The sequence below is a fragment of the Rana temporaria genome, chromosome 5 (genome assembly GCF_905171775.1).
Source record: "Rana temporaria chromosome 5, aRanTem1.1, whole genome shotgun sequence".
Taxonomy (NCBI): Eukaryota; Metazoa; Chordata; class Amphibia; order Anura; family Ranidae; genus Rana; species Rana temporaria.
Window position 1 is genome coordinate 183,397,553 of NC_053493.1, and position 20,789 is coordinate 183,418,341.

General features: G+C 44.0%; 1 protein-coding gene across 4 annotated transcripts in view; it reads left to right on the plus strand.

Annotated features, from left to right (window-relative positions):
* MARCHF6 (membrane associated ring-CH-type finger 6) overlaps positions 1-20,789 on the plus strand; it is a 1,325,445-nt gene that overhangs the window by 728,815 nt on the left and 575,841 nt on the right. For all 4 annotated transcript variants that reach the window (XM_040351967.1, XM_040351966.1, XM_040351964.1 and 1 more), the window contains one exon: positions 15,220-15,288. In XM_040351967.1, the coding sequence (XP_040207901.1) occupies positions 15,220-15,288 (69 nt within the window). The remainder of the gene's footprint in view (positions 1-15,219; positions 15,289-20,789) is intronic.

Consider the following 20,789-nt stretch of genomic DNA (forward strand, 5'->3'; position numbering starts at 1 on the left):
GAGCCCTGTGAGCCCTCACAAAGATGATCTCTGTGTCTTCCTGCCGTTCTAGAAGGGTATTAAAGACACTTCGCAGGGTAGTGACAATTTGGGCCGAGTCCACCGACTCTGGTATCCCCCGTACCCGTATATTACACCTCCTACCTCTATTGTCGAGGTCCTCCAGGTGGCGATTCATGTCAATGAAGTGGTGAGCATGGACCATCGCTGTCTTTTCGATTTTCTGGATAGCTCTGTCTCTACGTTTCCCGGCCGTCTCCGTGGCGGCCATCTTTTCGTTCAGCACAAGCATGCTGGTCTTAAGATCTGTTATGGCTGCTGAAAATGCAGCTTTAATATCTGCCGCAATGACGGACATGTCCGCGGCTGTTAGGGGACGGTCTGTTCCGGGTCTGTTTTTGGCCGAGCTCTCCGAGGCAGATTGGGAGTCGTCGCTGTATTCCTCCTCGTGTCGGCTCGGCGCCATCTTGGGCCCAGGCATGGCGCCGCGGCTCGTCGCCCTTGGTTTGAAGAGTTCTTCTATGTTCTTGGCCGAGTAGGACACGGAGCCGCGGCGTGGGCGAGAGTGTGGGGTGGTGTGGAGTTTTTTGCCCGGCATCTGGAAGCTGGTGGTCGGGTGAAAAGCTGCCAGAGGCTGTGCGTGCTGAGGAGCTCCTTCAATGTGCGACCATTCTCGCCGCGCGCCAAGCCACGCCCCATCGCCAGGGTTTATTTTATGTTTGATTTTGTTTATGCTGTTTGGATAATTGCACTTGTTTCCAGCAAGATGGAAGAATGAACCAAAAGCTTTGTTTTCAACCGTCTTCGACTGCCTGTCTGTATAAATTCAGTGTGTAGTGAACCCATCCAGGGGGTCACACACCCCGCCACCAAGCTAACCCCTTACAATATATATATACATTAATACAAATCAGGAAATATGCCTCCGACTTCCCTCCCTTTGGAGGAAAGGCATATAAAATGGGGGAGTTAGTTATGCGTATATGGAGGTAGTGGTCCCGTTCTCCGTACTTATTCCTCACTCAAGTCTCTCTTCACCCTTGAAACCCCCCTCGATGCATCAATTTTCCATCTTGCTAAGTCAGGACCTAGGCACTGATTTTATATTTAAATTTCCGCATTTATAACTAGATAACATATAGCACACTGAGATTGTTCAGATGTTCTCCTGAGACATTCATATATGTAAATGAGAAAAAGAGAAAAAAAAAGGCGACCCAACAAAATATATACGCTCCTACTGTTCCACACATAATGATATTAATATTGCATACTCCTTATCTTTTCTTATCCTATCCTCCCTCTCCCCCCTCCACCCCTGCCTCTATTGGGTTCCGGCGTCATCTTTTGATGGGGGCTCATTGCCTAAACCATTCTCTTTTCATGGACTCACTAGGCCCACCTCTCTTCATATCTTCCCCTTTCCCTGCTCAATCCCTTGATTTGTGAATGTGTCTGTAAAAACAATGTGTATGTATAAACCACGTTATAAGGGGTAGTATCGTACTACCCTGCTGTGCCAACCCTAAAAAAAAAAATTGCTACTGCAATAGTCTCTCTTATATTATTACTAGCTGAATACCCGGCGTTGCCCGGTCTTCCTATCTTAACCTTTGGGGGAGGAAAATCATAGTAATATAAATATACCCATCTTTTATGTAAGGGTGTAGGTAAGGGTTAATTTAACTGTCATGCATTTTTATTTGGCATATAAGTAATGTGTACCAGGTATTATTGAAATATCTCCAGGTGTACAGAAGTTATGTGGGAACATACATTTCCCATTGATTTGCATGGGACTTTAAACAAAAACCCCAACCCTCACAAATGGGGGTAGTTAAGGGATAAATTAACTATCCTATAGTTAAAGTGGACATATAAGTAACATGTGACTAGGGGTGCAACGGATCGTTATTGATCCGTGATCCGCATGGATCAACAGCCTCGGATCGGCACACACGTGATCCGCGGGATACACTGTAACAGCCGACATTGTAATTGCCTCCGCTCTGCTGCACTCACACAGCCCCGCCTCCTCCTAACCCCAAGCTTGTGATAGACAGAATGCTATCATGTGTTCTGCCCATCACAGTGTGGGGTTAGGAGGAGGCGGGGCTGTGTGAGTGAGAGCGAGCCGATCCCTTCCTCCCTCCAATCACACTCTCTTCTATCACTCCTCATACATCGCCCCGTCCCTTCTACACACACGCCGGGTCCCCGTGTTATCTGCCTGTGTGTCCATCCAGGAAATGAAGCGGAGAATCACCGGGAACCGGAGAAGTGGGTGAGGGGCGGGTGTCCCTGGCATGTAGATCTGTCACAGCGGTATTTGTGAATTTACCCTAAATAAAATAGCCGGCAGTTGTTTAGTGTGGATTGGATGACTCTGCAGGTTTTCTCTCCTTCACTCCACAGGCTAAACAAGAGAAATGTATGTGTGTATGGCTAGCATTAGTAGAGGGGAAAGCTATAATCTCTGTCATCCTTTTATCACTATTTGTGAATTTTGTTTTCTCAATCTCTATCTTGTGACTGAAGATAAGAGAGTGAGGGGAAATGTCACCAATGTTGCCCTACCACCATAACAATTGGTCCCTACCTTTTACCATGCTGTCCAAAGCTATAAAATACAATTTTTGCTGAAGGTAAACTTTAAGTGGACCATGTGGGTGTCTTTTCTCAAGTATTCAAGATTGATGGATGAATGCTGCATGTACTACAAACCATTGTCAGACACTGTAGTTAACCGTTATGGTGCAGATAGAACCAGGATCAATTGGAAAATATATATTTCCAGTTGATTGTCAGTAGTGTAGGGATGATCAGTTGGTGAGGCTGCAATTTGGGGCACGGTGAGACTACAATGGAGGGCACAGGTCACGCTGCATTGATGGGCATTTGTCTTGAATTTTTTTTTTTTTTTTTTGCCGATCCGAAAAATGATCCGATCCGTGACTCCTGATCCGAGGAGCGGTCCGAACCGTGATTTTTTTGATCCGTTGCACCCCTACATGTGACCAAGTGTTATCGAAATATCTACAGCCGTTTGGAAGTTATGAAGTAACATGTATTTCCCATAGAGTTGAATGGGACTTTAAAGGAAAACCCCGACCATGGCAAATGGGGGTGGGTACGGGTTAAACCACCTATCCTATGTCTGTTGCTGACATATAAGTAACATGTGTGCCAAGTTTCATGTTAATATTTTTAGCCGTTTGGACGTGATGCTGGAACATACATACATACATACACACACACACACACACACGTTGAGTTTTATATATATATATATATATATATATATATATATATATATATATATATATATATATATATATATATATATATATATATATATATATTTCACCTTTACCCCACCCCATGTCCCTTCTGTCTCCTGTCCTGAGCCCCCCATCATACAAGTATACAGTGTCCACTCGCCCTTCCACCGTCTCCCCCTAAATCCCATTAAACAGATGGTAGGATTCAAAGGGAGGTAGGAGGGGGGAGAGGAAGAAAAAAAAAACTTTTTTCTCTTTGATAGTCTGTTACAATTTTGCCTCCGAATATTCTGAGGTCCTCCTCTAACTGTCCTTCTGAGTCGGGTTGTTATGTGGGTGAGGGCTATATTCCATCTGTTCCGGCAGTCCTAGCCAATTAGGTACTTTGACGCCCCCCAGAAATTTAAAGAGCTCAGGAAACTGCTCTGGTTCCCGTAAGTTAAAGCTTTTCCCTTCCTTTTTTACAAGCACCGCCAATGGGTGGCCCTACCTATATGTACCACCATTCATTAATATATATTCCAAAATCGGTTTCAGCATACATCTCCTTAATTTTGTTTCTCTGCATAGATCTGGAAATATTTGTATCCACCCTCCCCTCATGTTCCAATGTTCCCACCTGCCATGCAGCTCTAAGAATGTCTTATTTTACCTGACAAAAATGTATCCTACATAGAACATCTTGTGGATTACTCTGAGTCTGATTCACAGTTGTGGGTACTTTATGTACTCAATCTATTTTGATATGAGTCTCTGTTTTTTTTTATATATATATATATATATATATATATATATATATATATATATATATATATATATATATATATATATATATATATATATATATATATATATATATATATATATATATATATATTTGGTTCAGAATATATATCACTACAGTTCTTTATTCTGGACCATCTAAATTCTCCGGGCCCCTTTTGAGGCGGATATTGTTTCTCCTACTCCTATTTTCACTTTCTTCAGATTGGACCTGTAGCATTGTTAACTGCTGTGTTTGTGTATACACCTTATCCTCCAGCATCCTAAGACACATCTCTGTTGTACTTTGCTCATTCTCCACTTTGCACACTCTTTCCTCCACCCGTCCTACCTGAGTTTGGACCTCCTCAATCTACCCCCTTAATGTGCTTGTAAAATTGACCATAATCTCTTGTATATCTTTCCTGGTAGGTAATGCCTGAATAAGCTGAAAAACGTTTTCGGATATCAAATTCTCCTTCTTGTTCATTTTGCACGGTTTGCTTGTCATCTGGTTCATTTGTCCGGCATACCTGTGAATCATGATCCACAATCTTTTGGGTCTCTGGGAGGTTTCGCCGTGCCTGAACTATATTCTCATCCATGTCATCCAGCACTTCTCCTGACGCCCTTGCCACTCTGCACCTTAATTGCTGTAGCTGCTTAGGGAGAGAGATCGCCTGTGCCAATGCTGACTCTTCGGGGAATAGCTCCTAGTATCAAGGACCCCCGTCAACTCCCGTACTTCTCCTTTCCTCCTGGCGTGGGTCCTGTTGGATTCTCTGTCTCCCTGACATATAGCGGGTAGGGTAAGCGTGGGCTGGTGTGACCTGGACACCCGAGACAGACCCACTTGCCCTGCTCTTCCCCCTCCTTTGCACAAAGGATAATAAGCAGCTAAAGCAGTGGGGGCTGGACTAGTGGTAGTAATAACTGACCAGGCCGACAGTACGGACCATTGTATAAGCGACTTCCCCCAGGAAAAAAGGAAAAACAAATGTGCAGGGGAGCCGTTTGTTTGGTTTTCCTGGGCTGCACTCCAGCTATATCTTTAATCCCCTATATATTTAAGTTCACTAAAAATATAAATATAGGTGGAGTCAGAAAGTCAAGGGGTCCAAAGTACAGGTATATTTGGTATGTTCTGTAGCTATTCAGCACTTGTGTGCCTTTTGGGTTAAGAATTATAAACTGCATATTCCTAAAGATATTATGTCCTTCTTATTATGTACTATAATTTATTCAGGAAAAGGGCAGTTTATTGCATACTTCTTGTACCTTTGGATAATTACTTGTCCTTGTTTTTTTTTTTTTTTTTGTTTTTGTTTTACAAATACTTGTCCTTGTGTTTTTTTTTTACATGATAAAATGACGCTTTTTTTGTTATACCGTGATTTGGGCTGATAGGACTAAATGTGCATAGATGAGCATATGATTATTATTGACCTTACCACCACCACAGTCATCCCAAATACAGTCCTTTGTCCTTTCTCTAGCTTCCGGCTCCCTTTGCAATCCTGCTTGCTTAGTTTTGGGGGCACATGCTTATGGGACTCTGCTATAGCACATCCACTGCAAACACCTTCCACACAAGTCTCAGGGCTACACTTCCCATATGTCTTGGCGTCCAGTGTTACGTGACCCTCCAGGCACCGTCCCTGCCTCTGACACACTAAGCCGCGCTCCAGCCTCCAGCCGTCGTACTCTCCTCTTTCTTCAGACACCGCTACTCCTCTCCTATCCCGATCCCACCAGCCAGGCATCCAAACACCGGAGACCCTCCTGCCAGCCCAGGCTCCACGGGCGGACCGCACAAGCAGGTAAATGCTCTTTAATTTGGGGCAGTCGGTCCCATTGAGGTAGCACTGTTAGGGTGCTAAACAGATCAGGCACAGCAGGCTCAGGCACAACAGCTATGATGTACTTGGCAGACCTCGTCTGTCATCCGTCCAGTGGGGGATCTCAGGGTTTCTCGGGGGAATACTTTACTGCTCTGTCAGACATGCGTCTGATGGACCTCTGCTCCTCCGGTGACTTGTCCTTAAAGTTCCCCTAACAGGGAAGTTCCTTCAAGGACTGTGCAGGCGCAGACTTGCCGACGGAAATATTCGAACCTCGCCTGGCATCCAGGCTCATTCTTTAACATCCCCGTGGATTGGAGGATGTTAAAAAAAAGAGCCAGGAGGCTGAGCGAGCGAAGCGAGCCATCCGAGCGAAGTGAGGACGCAAGGCCGACTGGCCACTTTCCTCGAAATCCACGTCACCCTGGATGACGGCCAAGGTTTGGAGATTTCCGTCGGCAAGTTTGCGCCTGCACAGTCCTTAAATGAACTTTCTCGTTAGCTGGAAACATATCGGCAGATCAGGTTTCGCCTGTGCAGGAACTTTCACGATAGCCGGAACCATACCGGCAGATCACCGGCTTCGGAGCCTACTCAGTCCCATCACACAGCTGCCCCTCCCCCTACAACCGGAAGTCCATATTTTTTTTTTTTTTTTTAAGTTTCACATGTCATACCATATTGGAGTGCAACTACCTAAATTTTTTTATTTCCTCATAACTAATATCCTCCAGACCCCTTATTAGCTGTGTTGCCCTTCTTTGTACGCTCTCCATTTCCAGTACATCCTTCCTGAGGACTGGTGCCCAGAACTGGACAACACAATCTAGGTGCAGCCAGACCAGAGTCTTGTAGAGCAGAAGAATATTTTTTATCTCTGGAGTTAATCCCTTTTTTAATGCATGCCAATATTTGGTTTGCTTTGTTAGCAGCAGCTTGGCATTGCATGTCATTAATGAGCCTACCATCTACTAGGACCCCCAGGTCATTTTCCATCCTAGATTCCCCCCATAAGTTCTCCTTGTTTGGACTTATTTTGGTGGTGTTGTATGGACATTGCACAATGTGTGTACAATATATACATTTTTTCACTATTATTTTTATTGTTGAAAAGGTAATTAAAGTGCAGTGGCTGTCCTTAATGGAATATGCCCAATGTCTAATGAAACAACTGTATAATGCATACTCACTGCTTTCTTTCAATTATTTATTATTAATATTTGACAAGGCATTGATATCATTCAAGTATTGACAATAGTAGAGTTGTCATTCACATTATGTTGGAATACTACAGAACTTTTATGGCTTGGATATGCTTACAGAGTACTTGTCAGTGAATGTGTAAGACAACTCTGCTAAATAAGGTTCAACCTTATTTAGGCTTTAATCAAATGATGAATATCATTCAATTAATAATCTAAGGTTGAACCTTCTATAAATGGGACAGTACAAATGAAAGGCTTTACATAGAAACCAAAACAAACAGAACAAAAAAAAAAAAAACACTAAAGAATAAAAAAAGATAAAATTGGTCAATGCCACCATCTTGTTTTTAAATCATCAGTAATCCATATATTGATCTAACATCAATGTTTTACAGACACATTTCTGGAAATTTGTATACCTGTAATTGCCATCTATCTAGAAATTGGGGAATGGAGTTAAAAGAATATGCAAATAACTTTTTGTAGATATATATTTACCTTTGACTCTATTACATCTGAAATTTTGGGTGCATTAGAGGTCTTCCATTGTGAGGTGATGGTCAGGCACGCTGCTATAAGCATGTGGGTGACCACACATCCATATTGTGCAAGTTTTGATATTTAAGTTTAAGAGGGCTAATGCTGAATCAAAAGGAAATATGACTTCCGGTTCCGGCACCGCATGGAGTAGCTGCTCTCCCCCTCAGCTCCCGCAGCACGATCAAGAATCGGCTTAAAAAAATGGCCTGAGAGCCCCACCGAGTCCCTCTCCACCTCGGGGCACGTCATCCAGCACCCATGGACTGATTTGTGGAAAAATTGGGCGCCCACATGAGTACAGCTCAGACGGCTTCACCTCCGCAGGTGCACTCGCAAATCGAGGCCCCGGTCTCGGCCTACTCCGCTCCACGATCAACAGCGCAGCTGGCGGACATGGAGGTAAGTGGCGGCACCTCCCCCCCTCCTTCACACACACCACTGCCCCAGCAGGCGGGGGATAACACCACTGAGCGCATAGCCCAGGCCGTGGCGGCGCTATTAACCCCCATGATCGCGGCATCAGTGGAGAAGGCCGTAAACGCCGGGATGGCACAAATTAAGGCCCAGATGGGGGAACATGGTAAAAGACTGAATGAACTCGAGCACCGCCTCTCCAATGCGGAAGAGGAGCTCTATCAAGCCCAGGCCATAGAACATGCCCAGGACAAAACTAATCAGTATGTCCTGCAGAAAATAGATGATTTGAAAAATAGGTCTAGGAGAAGTAATCTACGCTTTGTGGGAGTACCGGAGTCACTCCAAACATCCGCCCTGTCTGACTTTTTTGCTCTCAACGTATCCCAGAAGCACTAGGCCTCGCATGCCCTTGCATGGTGGAAAGGGTGCACCGCATGGGGGCTTTCAACTCGGATCGCAAATCCCCACGTCCAATTATTGCTAAGTACCTTAACTATGCAGACAAGTCCCTCATTCTGCAATCATTCTGGCAAGCCCACCAACTTCAAATTGATGGCATAAAAGTACTGGTCTTTGCTGACTATTCCATCAAAGTGTCAAAGAAAAGAAAAGCCTTCCAGCAGGTTTGCACGGAACTATTCAAACAGCAAATTAAATTTCCTTTGGCCTTTCTTGGCGATTCTCTGCCTCAAGGCACCGAACAGAGATCAACTGACTTTCCAGGACCCTGCCGAAGCAGAAGCCTTTGTATGGTCGCGCCTTGCAAATTCGCACCCCCACTCACCTTCCAAAGCTCCTCCACTCAACAGGCCCATGGACCAAAGGAGTCCACAAAAGGACTCGCCCAAGCGCTTCAGGGCATCAGACCAGGAATTTGCCCGGCACACCACAAAATAGACGCCTGCAATATGTCTTTCTCTCCTACTTAGTCCGTCCCCGGGGGGAGGGGGTCAATCTGCTCTGCTACGGTTATGCAGCGCTCGATTCTTTTGAGTGCCCGACTATCTACCGGGCCCCCCCATGCCGTGAGGACCTCTACCACTCTGCTACGAGGACAGGTAGATCTAAGGCACCGATTTGGGCCTCTATTATTATGTTTTTTCCACGCTGGCATCTGTGTTCCACCTGATGTTGTTGTTACATTGATCTAAATGTTTCGGTTTTGATCACTTTATTTGCTCTACATCTCTTTATTTTGTGTCCCCCCACGGACCTATGATTATACTGCTTTGTTTTTTTTGCTAGTGAATTGTGTCTCCTGGTCTTGCTGTACGCAACCCCCTTTTTTTTCTTTTTCCCCATTTCTGGTATCTGACTACATGCCGCTTGACGCCCTGTGCTTTGCTCTGGGCTCTCGGGCCTCATGTTGTCAAGATCGTGACATGGGGGCTGGTTCGTACGGTGACTCCATGCGGAAAAAAGTGAAGTTCTTGCAAATGTTTTTGTTATTATTGTTGCCTGTGTTCCAGGCTCTCCCTCTGTTATCCTCCACACCCCTTACTCCCCCCCCCTCCAGTGCACCCGTCCACACCTATCCTGCTCTTCACCACCCCCCTGCAAGGGTTGGTATACCCCACCCCTTGCTGTGGCGACCCCCCTTAATATTATACTACGCGGTCTCTCTCTTGGCATTTCTGCTCAAACCCCCCCTACAGGCCCCCTAACATGAAAATAATCTCCTGGAATGTGAAGGGACTTAGGTCACCAAACAAGAGGATGAAGATCATTAGACACCTGAAAAGGCTTAAGACAGACATCACACTATTGCAGGAGACCCATCTGTCGGCGCCTGATTTTCCCCGCATGCATAATCTTTGGTTAGGCACAGTCATAGGCACAGAGGCTGTAGGCCGGAAGGCAGGTGTTCTCCTATTAATACACAAGAACCTTGCATGCATAGTCCTCGCAGTTAACTCGGACACCCAGGGTAGACTTCTCTCAGCACGGGTAAAACTAGGCTCCAAGGAGTTGGTCATCTCCAATGTTTATGCCCCCAACAGCCCCGGCAAGTCCTTCTACGGCGAACTCTCTATGTGGCTCCTTCAAAATACCCACCTTCCCCACCAGATCGGCGGTGACTTCAACGATACCCTTCACCAGGTCGATGACAGGTCCTCCCCAAAACACCTCAGACCCTGCCCTGACCTGGGTCGCCCCTCACTTTTCGCGTCCACTATGGACTCTCTTCACCTTCGTGATCTCTGGCGCTTAGCACACCCCACAGATAGGGAATTTACCTTATACTCTAATCCCCACTTCGTTTTCACCAGAATAGACTATTTCTTTGGATCGGACAATCTAATCCCTATGGTATCGGCCTCCGATATCCTCGATATTGCTGTCTCTGACCATGCCCCGATCTCAATCACACTTGACAATCTTGATCTCCCCCCACACCCTAAGATCTGGCGTTTTCCTTCATACCTTCACAACCATGCTGATTTCCAACGCTACATGGAGAAGGAATGGCTGGAATACTCCACGGCTAATGCTCCTCATGTTACTGACCCGAACCTCTTCTGGGACGCTGGTAAAGCGTTCCTCAGGGGCCGGATCATCTCCTATGCTGCTTTCTTCAAAAGAAGTACCATGTCCAAATATAAATTAGCTAGCGTGCGACTACACCAGGCACAAATGGCTCCTCTGACTCCCCAAAGAACAGGGCCGAATGGCATGCTGCCAAGAGATCATTCGATACTTGGGCAGACACACTAGAGTCAGTTAGAAAAGCAAACTTGGATGCCACCCTTCATAAGTTTGGTAACAAATCGGGCAAACTGCTAGCCAGGCTCTGCAAGGGCACCTTCAAACTCACCCATATCACTTCCTTGAGGGACCCTAGCGGCAACGTTAATTCCACCCCCCCCCAACAATCAATGAGACAATGCTCCGTTACTACTCGGCCCTATACGCCCCGGACCCCAATGATAAACAAACGGCAGACTCCTTTCTGGAACACTTAGCGATGCCCAAACTTACCCTCTCCCAATTGGAAACCCTTAACGCCCCCATATCCCTTGCTGAGATATCAAACACCATCCGCAAACTTGCCCCTTCTAAGGCCCCGGGACTCGATGGCTTCACTGGAGAATTTTATAAGACCTTACAAAACATACTAGAACCCACCCTCCACAACGTGTATTGCGGCATTTGGTCCGGTGGCTCATACCTCCCCTCGGGCAACCAGGCCATCATTAAATTATTATCCAAAAAGGGAAAAGGCCCCCTAGAACCCGGCTCATATAGACCGATCTCTTTACTGAATCTGGATGTCAAAATCATTTCCAAAATTGTGGCAAATAGGCTCTCTGATATTATCCCCTCCCTCATCCATTCAGCACAATCAGGCTTTGTGAAAGGCAGAACGTCCACACTGAACATCCGCAAAGTAATGCTAGCTCTGGAGCACGCCAAACACCCCCCCAAAGGTGATTTTGCCATCATCACATTAGACGCGGAGAAAGCCTTCGACAATGTTAGCTTCAAATGGCTCTCTTTCAATGGCTAAAATGGGCTTCTCCGGACCCTTCTGTCACCTTATCAACACAATGTACACATCCCCCTCAGCAAAATTGGTAGCGGTGTTCCTCCTCTCGAAATAATTTCGCCTTCACAAGGGGACCCGTCAGGGCTTGCCCCCTCTCCCCACTCCTTTTCAACATAGCATTAGAACCCTTATCCAGACATCTCAACCAAGTAGCCCCTCTTCATGGAATTTGGGTAGGTGCCCACGAACTGTGCTCCTCTCTCTTTGCGGACGACGTCCTCATTTTTACGGCGGACCCCTCCTCAGATATACTCACCGTTAAGAATATTTTCGACACATTCCGCGTCTGCTCGGGCCTTCGGATTAATTATAGCAAAAGCGAGATTCTCCCCCTGGGTTCTTCTTTGTCACCCCCTTGGACGTGTCACTCCATATTCTCATATTACTTACCTTGGCATCAAGATCGGTAAACTGCCCTCCTCCCTGTACCACCTAAACTACCCCCCACTGATTCAAAAGATCTCTCAGGAACTGGTGAACTGGTTGGATCTACCGCTCTCGCTTTTGGGAATATGCCATCTGGTCAAAATGGTCAGCTTTGCCAGATTATTGTATCCGATGCAAACCATCCCTCTGCTCCTCCGCCATAAAGACGTCAAAATTCTAGAATCGGCTATCTCCAAATTTATTTTGCATGGCAAGAGACCACGCATAGCTTTGAAAAAAATGTGCCTTCCCAGACGCGAGGGCGGTGTTAGTCTCCCGAATGTCAGATTGTATAATTTAGCTTGTCTGTTAAGATTTGGTCTAGACTGGATAACACAATCCTCACGGTACTCCAATTACTCCCTTGAATCTGCCATGGTTCACGTTTTTTCCCCTGGCGGCCCTCCTCCACTGTAAGTGGAAGTCAATCACCCCCATACTCCAACATAACTTACTGCTCAGGGACACGGTCATCGCCTGGAGGAAAAGTAGAAGAAGCCTTGGGCTCCCCCCATTCATGTCACGTCACCTCCCGATCCAAGGAAACGCTAGTTTTGCCCCGGGCATAGAGCACAAATCCTTCAAAGACTGGCAGGAGAAGGGGCTCACACATTTCATTTCCATATGTGATTATGCAACTGGACGCACCCTGACCTTCGCTGCCGTAGCCAAGCTTTTCGCTCTACCCCAATCCCATGCTTTCCACTTCTGGCAATGTGCCAACTATCTACATGCCACCTGCACTGAATGCAGCAAACGATTCTCCCCCAACTTTACTGACCAGCTACTCTCGGAGGGCACGTATAAGATCTCGGACATTTACAAACCCATGCTACACATGGGTACTGGGACCCTCTGTTGCTCCAATGGTCACGCCAGGATGGCCCTTCCGCCTACACCTCTGCATCCCCCGCACGACCTTCCAAAGACTGGCCTCTACTCTGTCTTCTTGTCTCACGTCGAGCCATTTTAAGAAACTGGATCTCTCCTCATCCCCCCTCCGTTACCCAGATCAAGCGGGACATTCCCCTCCTCTATAAAGAACGGGCCACCACAGACTTCCATCGGGCCACTGCAAAAGCTTGTTTTCTTTCCATCTGGCAACCCTCTATGCTTTTGAACCTGTCACTAGAAGACTTGGATGCCTTTGATCAATATTCCTTTTCTTTCTCAAAATCCAGGCCAACCCCACTCCTAGGAGGAGATGCCACTTCAGATTCCTCAACTACCGTTACAGATTGACTCTCTGCGTAAACCGTTACAGATTGACTCTCTGCGTAAACACCCAGGTGTCACCCCCCCCCCCAATCCCTATATGCACAACCCCTACTGTTGTTGTTGCTTTCTGTCAAGGTGTGCTCACCCCCCCTTTCTTTCCCTCCCCTTCCCTTTTAGTTTAAGTGCTAATCGGTACCTGAATACCATGCCTGGCTGATCCCCCCCCCTGATAAGCAAAGGTCCCCCCTTAGTTGTGTTTGGATCCTACCAGTTCTCAAGTCTGCAGGGACATTGACCGCTGTGTACCCCTTTAAGGTTGTTTTTCTCTGTATCTGTCAGGCTGCCCGCCAGGTATGGCTATTAGATGTTGTTTGTTCTGTATGTATACAGCATTGGTACCATGTGCACTTGCATTTTGTCCTTCGCATTGATTTCTTATTTTGTATGTAACTATTTTATAAAACTCAATAAAAAAAATTTGAAAAAAATAAAAAGTGGAAATAACTCCAGTAACATATGCCAGCAGGTAACACTGATTTCCAAAAACCTCCCAGGCATTTGCATTCCCACATTAGATATATGTGTTTTGCGGGTGGTTTTAACCCTTTTTTGTCCGCCAGTGCGGGTTAATTGTGCCCCGCAATCGGCTGGAAACCTGCAAAAATGACGGTCAATGCTGCCCCCGCCCCAGTGTGAAAGGGGTCTTATGCAGGAGTTTCAACGCTAGATCACAATGATTTACACAATGAGCATATTTATAGCTAAAGTATTCAACTTGGGTAGAGCAAACATAGCATTGATATCATTCTCCCAATTTAGCATACTATATGTTTTTGTAGGAGTATGAGTATTTTGTAGTTTTGAGTAAAACCATGAGAGGCCTCTAGGTTTCTGGAATGAAGTTGTTGGGTATTCCCATATGCCGGCATGTAGTGTACAGTGGGAGTCTAGTTTTCAAATATAGTAATGTTGTAATTGAAGTTCTACATAAGAGGTAGCTGTTGGGCTGGATGAAGTTAAATCTGTATAAGTGGTGTTTTTGTTGAAGGAATCACTTTGTACTCTCATGAAAGAGTTAAGAAACTCATATGATCCTAGTGGGGCAACTTTATGTAGTAGAGGTGTATCTTGAGTAGTTTAAACATGTAGCACACCCCATGCAATTAGGGTAGCACCAATTGAAAATGTGTAAAATAATGGTTTTCGCTTAAGTTACTAATAATGGTTTTAGTGTATTTTTTGCAAATATATTGGTTTGATAAACATTTACTGTGGGGTCTAAAAAATCAGTTGCACCTTCTTTTTATTCTAGAGGTCATATGCTTTCAGAAAATATATGGTTTTGAGGATCTTTCACAAATTCTGAAAGCTTTAAGGGAAAAATTAAAACTTTTTATATTTTCAGAGAAATTTGGATATATTGGTTTGATAAACATTTGTGCAAATACTGCAGGGTTTAAAAAAAAAAAAAAAATCAGTAGCACTTTTGTTATTTTTTTTTTATTCTACTGATCATGTGCTTTCAGAAATTATATGGTTTGGGGGGTCTTTTCTGAAAGCTATACGTTTAAAAAAAAAAGCAAAGAAAAAATTGCAAAAATTGTCCAGCTACCAAAATTGATGTTGTATTATTATTATTATTTTAATCAGAAAAGTTTTTATTGCTCAAAGAACATACAGGGAAATGTAATATTACACTACACATGTCTCTCCGTCAAGAACCTAGCAGATACCCAGTAGCATGCCAATGTTGTATTATTTAATTGTGTGTGTGTGTGTGTGTTTTTTGTTTTTTTGTTTTTGTCTCTTTATTGGTAAATTACATTTTTATAAACAATTTGGAATACCATTTTAAATACTATGATCTAATACATACACATTATATTAGTATCACATTCCTGTGTTTATTCCATTTGCTGTAAAATTAAAGACAATTTGCTTGTTAAAATAAAGATATATTTTCCTTAACACACCTTTTTCAGGGCATGGCAGCAATTGTAAAATTTCAGAGATCTCGACGTTTATTAGGCATATGCTACATTGTTGTGAAGGTAACTTACAAAATTGTTACAACAGTTTTTCATGTTTTCTACATCTTGTAAATTATGTTTTAACTTTTGCATATCTATCACTGTTAATGCTAAAGTGCTAAAATATAGAAAACAGTAATTAAAGTGCAGTGGCTGTCCTTAATGGAATATGCCCACTGTCAAATGAAACCATTTTATAATGCATACTCACTGCTTTCTTTCAATTATTTATTATTAAGGTTTAACATTTGACAAGGCACAACAAGCATTGATATCATTCAAGTATTGACTGTAGTAGAGTTGTGATTCACATTCTGTTGGAATACTACAGACATTTTATGGCTTAGATATGCTTACATAGGGCCAGATTCACAGATATCTGCGGCGGCGTAACGTATCGTCTTTACGTTACACCGCCGCAAGTTTTCAGCGCAAGTGCCTGATTCACCAAGCACTTGCGTGTAAACTTATGGCGGTGTAACCTAAAGCCGTCCGGCGCAAGCCCGCCTAATTCAAATGGGGCGCGTACCATTTAAATTAGGCGCGTTCCCGCGCCGAACATTCTGCACAATGCTCCATGTGAAAATTTCCTGATGTGCTTTGCGCAAAATGACGGCGCCCCAACGTATTTTTTGAACGGCGACATGCGTTACGTTGTTTCGTATTCCCGGACGCAAACAAAAATATATGAAATTTTGACGCGGGAACGACGGCCATACTTTAACATGGCTGTTCTAAATGTAAGCCATGAAAAAGCAGGCTTATGTTTGCAACGGGAAAAACCGACTAGCGACGACGTAAGAGATTGCGACGACCGCGCGTATATTCGTGGATCGCCGTAATCAGCTAATTTGAATACCCGACACTGGAAAATGACGCGAACTCCACACAGTGGCCGCCGGAGAATTACACCTACGATCCGAAGGCGTACAAAGCCGTATGCCTGTCGGATCTTAGCCAAAAGCCGTCATATCTTTGTGAATTACAAACAAAGATACCACGCGGCAAATTTGAAAGTATGCCAGAGTATCAGCAGATACTCCGGCATACTTTTTCTGTGAATCTGGCCCATAGTACTTGTCAGCAAATGTGTAAGACAACTCTGCTAAATAAGGTCCAACCTTATTTAGACTTTAATCAAATGATAAATATCATTTGATTAATAGTCTAAATAAGGTTGGACTGTCTATAAAAGTACAAATGGGAGGCTTTACATAGAAGCCAAAACAAACCGAACAAAAAAAAAAAAAAAAAGAGACCGAATTGGACAATGCCACCATCTTTGGTTTTGTTTTTTTGTTTTTAAATGATCATTAATCCATATATTGATCTAACTGTAAATGTTTTACAGACACATTTCTGGAAATTTGGATACCCGTAATTGCCATCTATCTAGGAATTGGGGAATGGAGTTAGAAGAATATGCAAATAACTTTCCATAGATATATTTTACCTTTGACTCTAGCTATATTACATCTGAAACGTTGGGTGCATTAGAGGTCTTCTATTTTGAGGTGTTGGTCAGGCACGCTGCTATAAGCATGTGGATGATCACACATCCATATTGTGCAGGTTTTGATATTTAAGTTTAAAAGGGCTAATGCTGGATCAAAGGTGGAAATAACTCAAGTAACAGATGCCATCAGGGAAGACACTGATTTCCAGAAACTGCTCAGGCATTTGCATTCCCACATTAGGTGCATTAATTATTTACCTTTAGAGCCACAGTTTCTCCAGCAAAGATTAGATGTTTCCTTGAAGATGAGTGATAACCTCATAGGGGTTAAATAGTTCTTAGACCCCTTTCACACTGGGGTGTTTTTCAGGCACTTTTGGGCAAAAAATAGTGCCTGCAAAGCGCCTGAAAAATGCCACCCCTGCAGTCTCAGTGAGGCGATGCACTGGCAGGATGTTAACAAATAAAAAAAAACTTGTGCAAACAGCATCTTTGGAGCAGTGAAAGAGCATTGTGTACACTGTTCCTCCACTGCTCCTGCTCAGGGGCTGGTTTTACTGGAGGGGGTTAAGCTTGGTTAAACTGGAGGGGACAATTTAGGTAAGTGAAGTGTTTTAAAGAATTCCTCAAATTTTTTGACACATTAAAATTATTATTAGGGGTTAGGCAATTATATAATTTACGGTAGAAGTCCCCAAAGACCTTGGTCATCGTACGAGGGCAAAATGTCGGGGTACCATCATCTTGTATAAGTAATTCAGGGGAAGAGTGAAAGGGTCATGGTCTAAGCTTATTAACTAGAATTATATGGGGCTTATTAGAAAACCCATACCATTTTTGTTTTACCCACATTAAAGATTTAGCAATTTTTTATTCATTGCTAAAGCTTTTAGTTGGTCACAAAGAAATGTGACCTCAAGTAGGCAGGTTACAGTAGGGTTGTGTAAAAGCAATCTTTCTGAGGCACGTAATTTACTAAGTAAGGAGTCCATAAGGCTGGCGACATCATTTTTTTTTTTTTTACGGGAACCTTCAGAGATGCACATTCCCCGGAAGAAAGCCCTATGCTATAGCTGATTGGATTGTAGTCCTCGGCTTCACAGTACACAATCAAGGGGTCATATTTTCTTTTTCTTTTGGGGGGGCAGGTGAGAATGCACCACAAGACACACAAATCACCTATTATATTAGAGGTGTTCCTTTTTTTATTTTTTTAAGTTATAACCATTATTTTTTATGAATAGATTGGTCTTAGAAGACCTATAGTAACTCAATTGGTATCTATTTTATATTGTGTCCGTTATATTCACATACAACAGGGATTTTTCTTTTTTTTTTATGGGAAAGGGTTGACAGTTGCTGACTTTAAAGGGCCCTGGACAACCATATTGTTGATTTTTTGCTGATTTTTTTTTTTTTTTTTTTGTTCCCTCTGTGACCTATTAAGGAACCTGCCTACCCAGTAGCAGAATACACCTGCCTGGTGGGTCCCTACTCCCCCCCCCCACCAGGGGAAGGGATATGGAGACGGTGATAAAAAATAAATAATACAAATGGGCCTAATAGAGGTGGTGGGAGATAGGGCACGGCAGAGGAATGTGTAGTCTGGAAGAGTTATCTTTACCTTGTAAATGTATCTTTAAGTGTTTGAGTATGGAAGTGGAGACTGGGAGAGGAACCATTCTAGGAGAGAAATATACATGTATTTACATATTTATTTATATATATTTTTTCCTCGGAGGGGAGGGAGAAAGAGGCTGGAAAGGAGGGTCCAGGAGAGATGGTTCAAATGTTCAATCGCTCAAATGTTAAGATGAGGAGAGAAGGAAAGAAAATATATTTAAGTTAATGTAGTGGATGAAAAGGGAAGATATATATTATATACTGGGGGGAAGGGCTATAGAAGATAAGATATGTAACATTAGAGTGACTGATACCCCTATTGAATGAATGAATGAATGAGAAACTTATATAGCACAACACATGCGAACTGAATCGCCTCTGGGCGCTTGATGTACCTGTCTCCTTTGATATCAAAAGAGATGAGTTTTGATCTTTTTCCTGAAGGCTAAGTGGTTTTCCTCCAACCGAACGCTGGTTGGTAAAGCGTTCCATAGTCTGGGACCTTGGACCGCAAATTGTCTTTCTCCTTTGGCCTTGTAGTTGGCTTTCGGTATCTGAAGAAGATTTTGATTGGTGGATCGCAGAACACGATTGGGATTATGGGCTTTTATTTTTTCGCATAGATAATGGGGAGCATTCCCATGGATACATCTGTGAGTTAGACAGAGTGCTTTAAAAGTGATTCTGTCTTTTACTGGCAACCAGTGAAGGGTTCTCAGTGAAGGTGAAATAGATTCCCAGGGTTTTTTCCCAGTGACAAGTCTGGCGGCCGTGTTTTGAACGACTTGCAGACGAGCGATTTGGTACTTTGGGAGTCCGAGGTAAAGGGCATTCGCATAGTCCAGTCTGGAGTTCACAATTGATCCCACTACGACTGCTATGTCTTCTTTGGGAATAAAAGGGGTCAGTCTACGTAGTAGGCGCAGCAGATGGTGAGAACCGCTGACTACAGACCCTATTTGTGCGTCCATTGTCATGTTGGAGTCGAAGATGACCCCGAGACTTTTGACTTTGGCGCTAGGGTAGATGATTTTGCCCAGAATGGGCGGGGGTATCCACGGTGTTGCATGTTGATCCATCCGTTTAGCGTGAAACAGGAGAAGTTCTGTTTTTGCTCCGTTGAGTTTAAGGTAACTCTTTGTCATCCAGTTCTCTATCAAAGAGAGACATGTCTCTAGATTGAGGTGGTGATCCTTTCTATTGCAAATGCGGAAATAAAGTTGTGTGTCATCTGCATATGAGTGATAGAGCATTTTTTGGCTGCTGATGATTTCAAAAAGAGGACGAAGATAGATGTTGAATAACACCGGCGACATAGGTGATCCTTGAGGGACTCCGCACGATACTGTGCGTTTCTCAGAAGTGAAGGGTCCTAACTTCACTGTTTGAGATCGGTTTTCCAAAAAAGAGGAGAACCAAGATAAATCGCCCTCTGCGACTCTGGCTACTTCAGTTAGCCGTGTCAATAATAGTTGGTGGTCTACCGTGTCAAAAGCTGCGCTTAGGTCCAACAGAACCAGAAGACAAGATTCTCCCTCGTCTGCGGCCTCGAGAGTGTCGTCCCATATTTTGAGCAATGCTGTTTCCGTCCCGTGTCTGGGACGGAAGCCAGATTGGAATGGATCAAGTAGGTTGTGGGTATCTAGATGCTGTTGCAGCTGTTGCACCACTACTTTTTCCATTACCTTTGAGAGTACATTTAGGCATGTTATGGGATGGCGGTGGAGTGGGTCCTTGGGGTCCAGTGTGGGTTTCTTCAAGATGGGTTGGATTATGCCCTCTTTCAACTTAGAGGGCACTATGCCCTCCTTGAAAGATTGGTTTATAAGCTGCGTGATAGGAGGTGCCAGGATGTCGGCGCATTCCTTCAGCAGTTTAGTGGGGATGATATCATTCGGTCCTGTGCCGTTACGCAAAGCACCGATGATATTCTTTGTGGCATGGATAGAGATGGGTTCCAGCGTGAACTTACCTGATTGTGGTGGATTGTTGTGGGTATTGTGTGAACAATTGCGGGGGGAGTTAAGGGGGGTATTGTTTTGCTGAATGCTTTCTCGGATTTCCCCAATTTTATTAATGAAGTAATCCGATAAATCATTGCAAAATTCTTGGGTGTCAGAATTGGGGACTTCAAGACAACCTGGATTCATTGTCTGAGAGACCAGCTTGAAGAGTTCGCGGGGGCGGTTGAGGGCACTGTTGATAGCCTTGGAAAAATAATTTTTCTTGGCTTTGAAGATTTCTTTGTGGTATTTTCTTGATATTGCTTTGTAGAGGGAGAGGTTTTCCTCTGAGGAGCTTCTTTTCCAGGCGGCTTCCGCCCTTCTGCGTTCTTGCTTCAGTAGCGCCAGTTGGTTGTTGAACCAGCTGGAGGAATTTTTTCGGATGCAAGTTTTACGTTGCAGACTGTAATAGGGCTGCATTTATGGCATCCAGTGTTTCT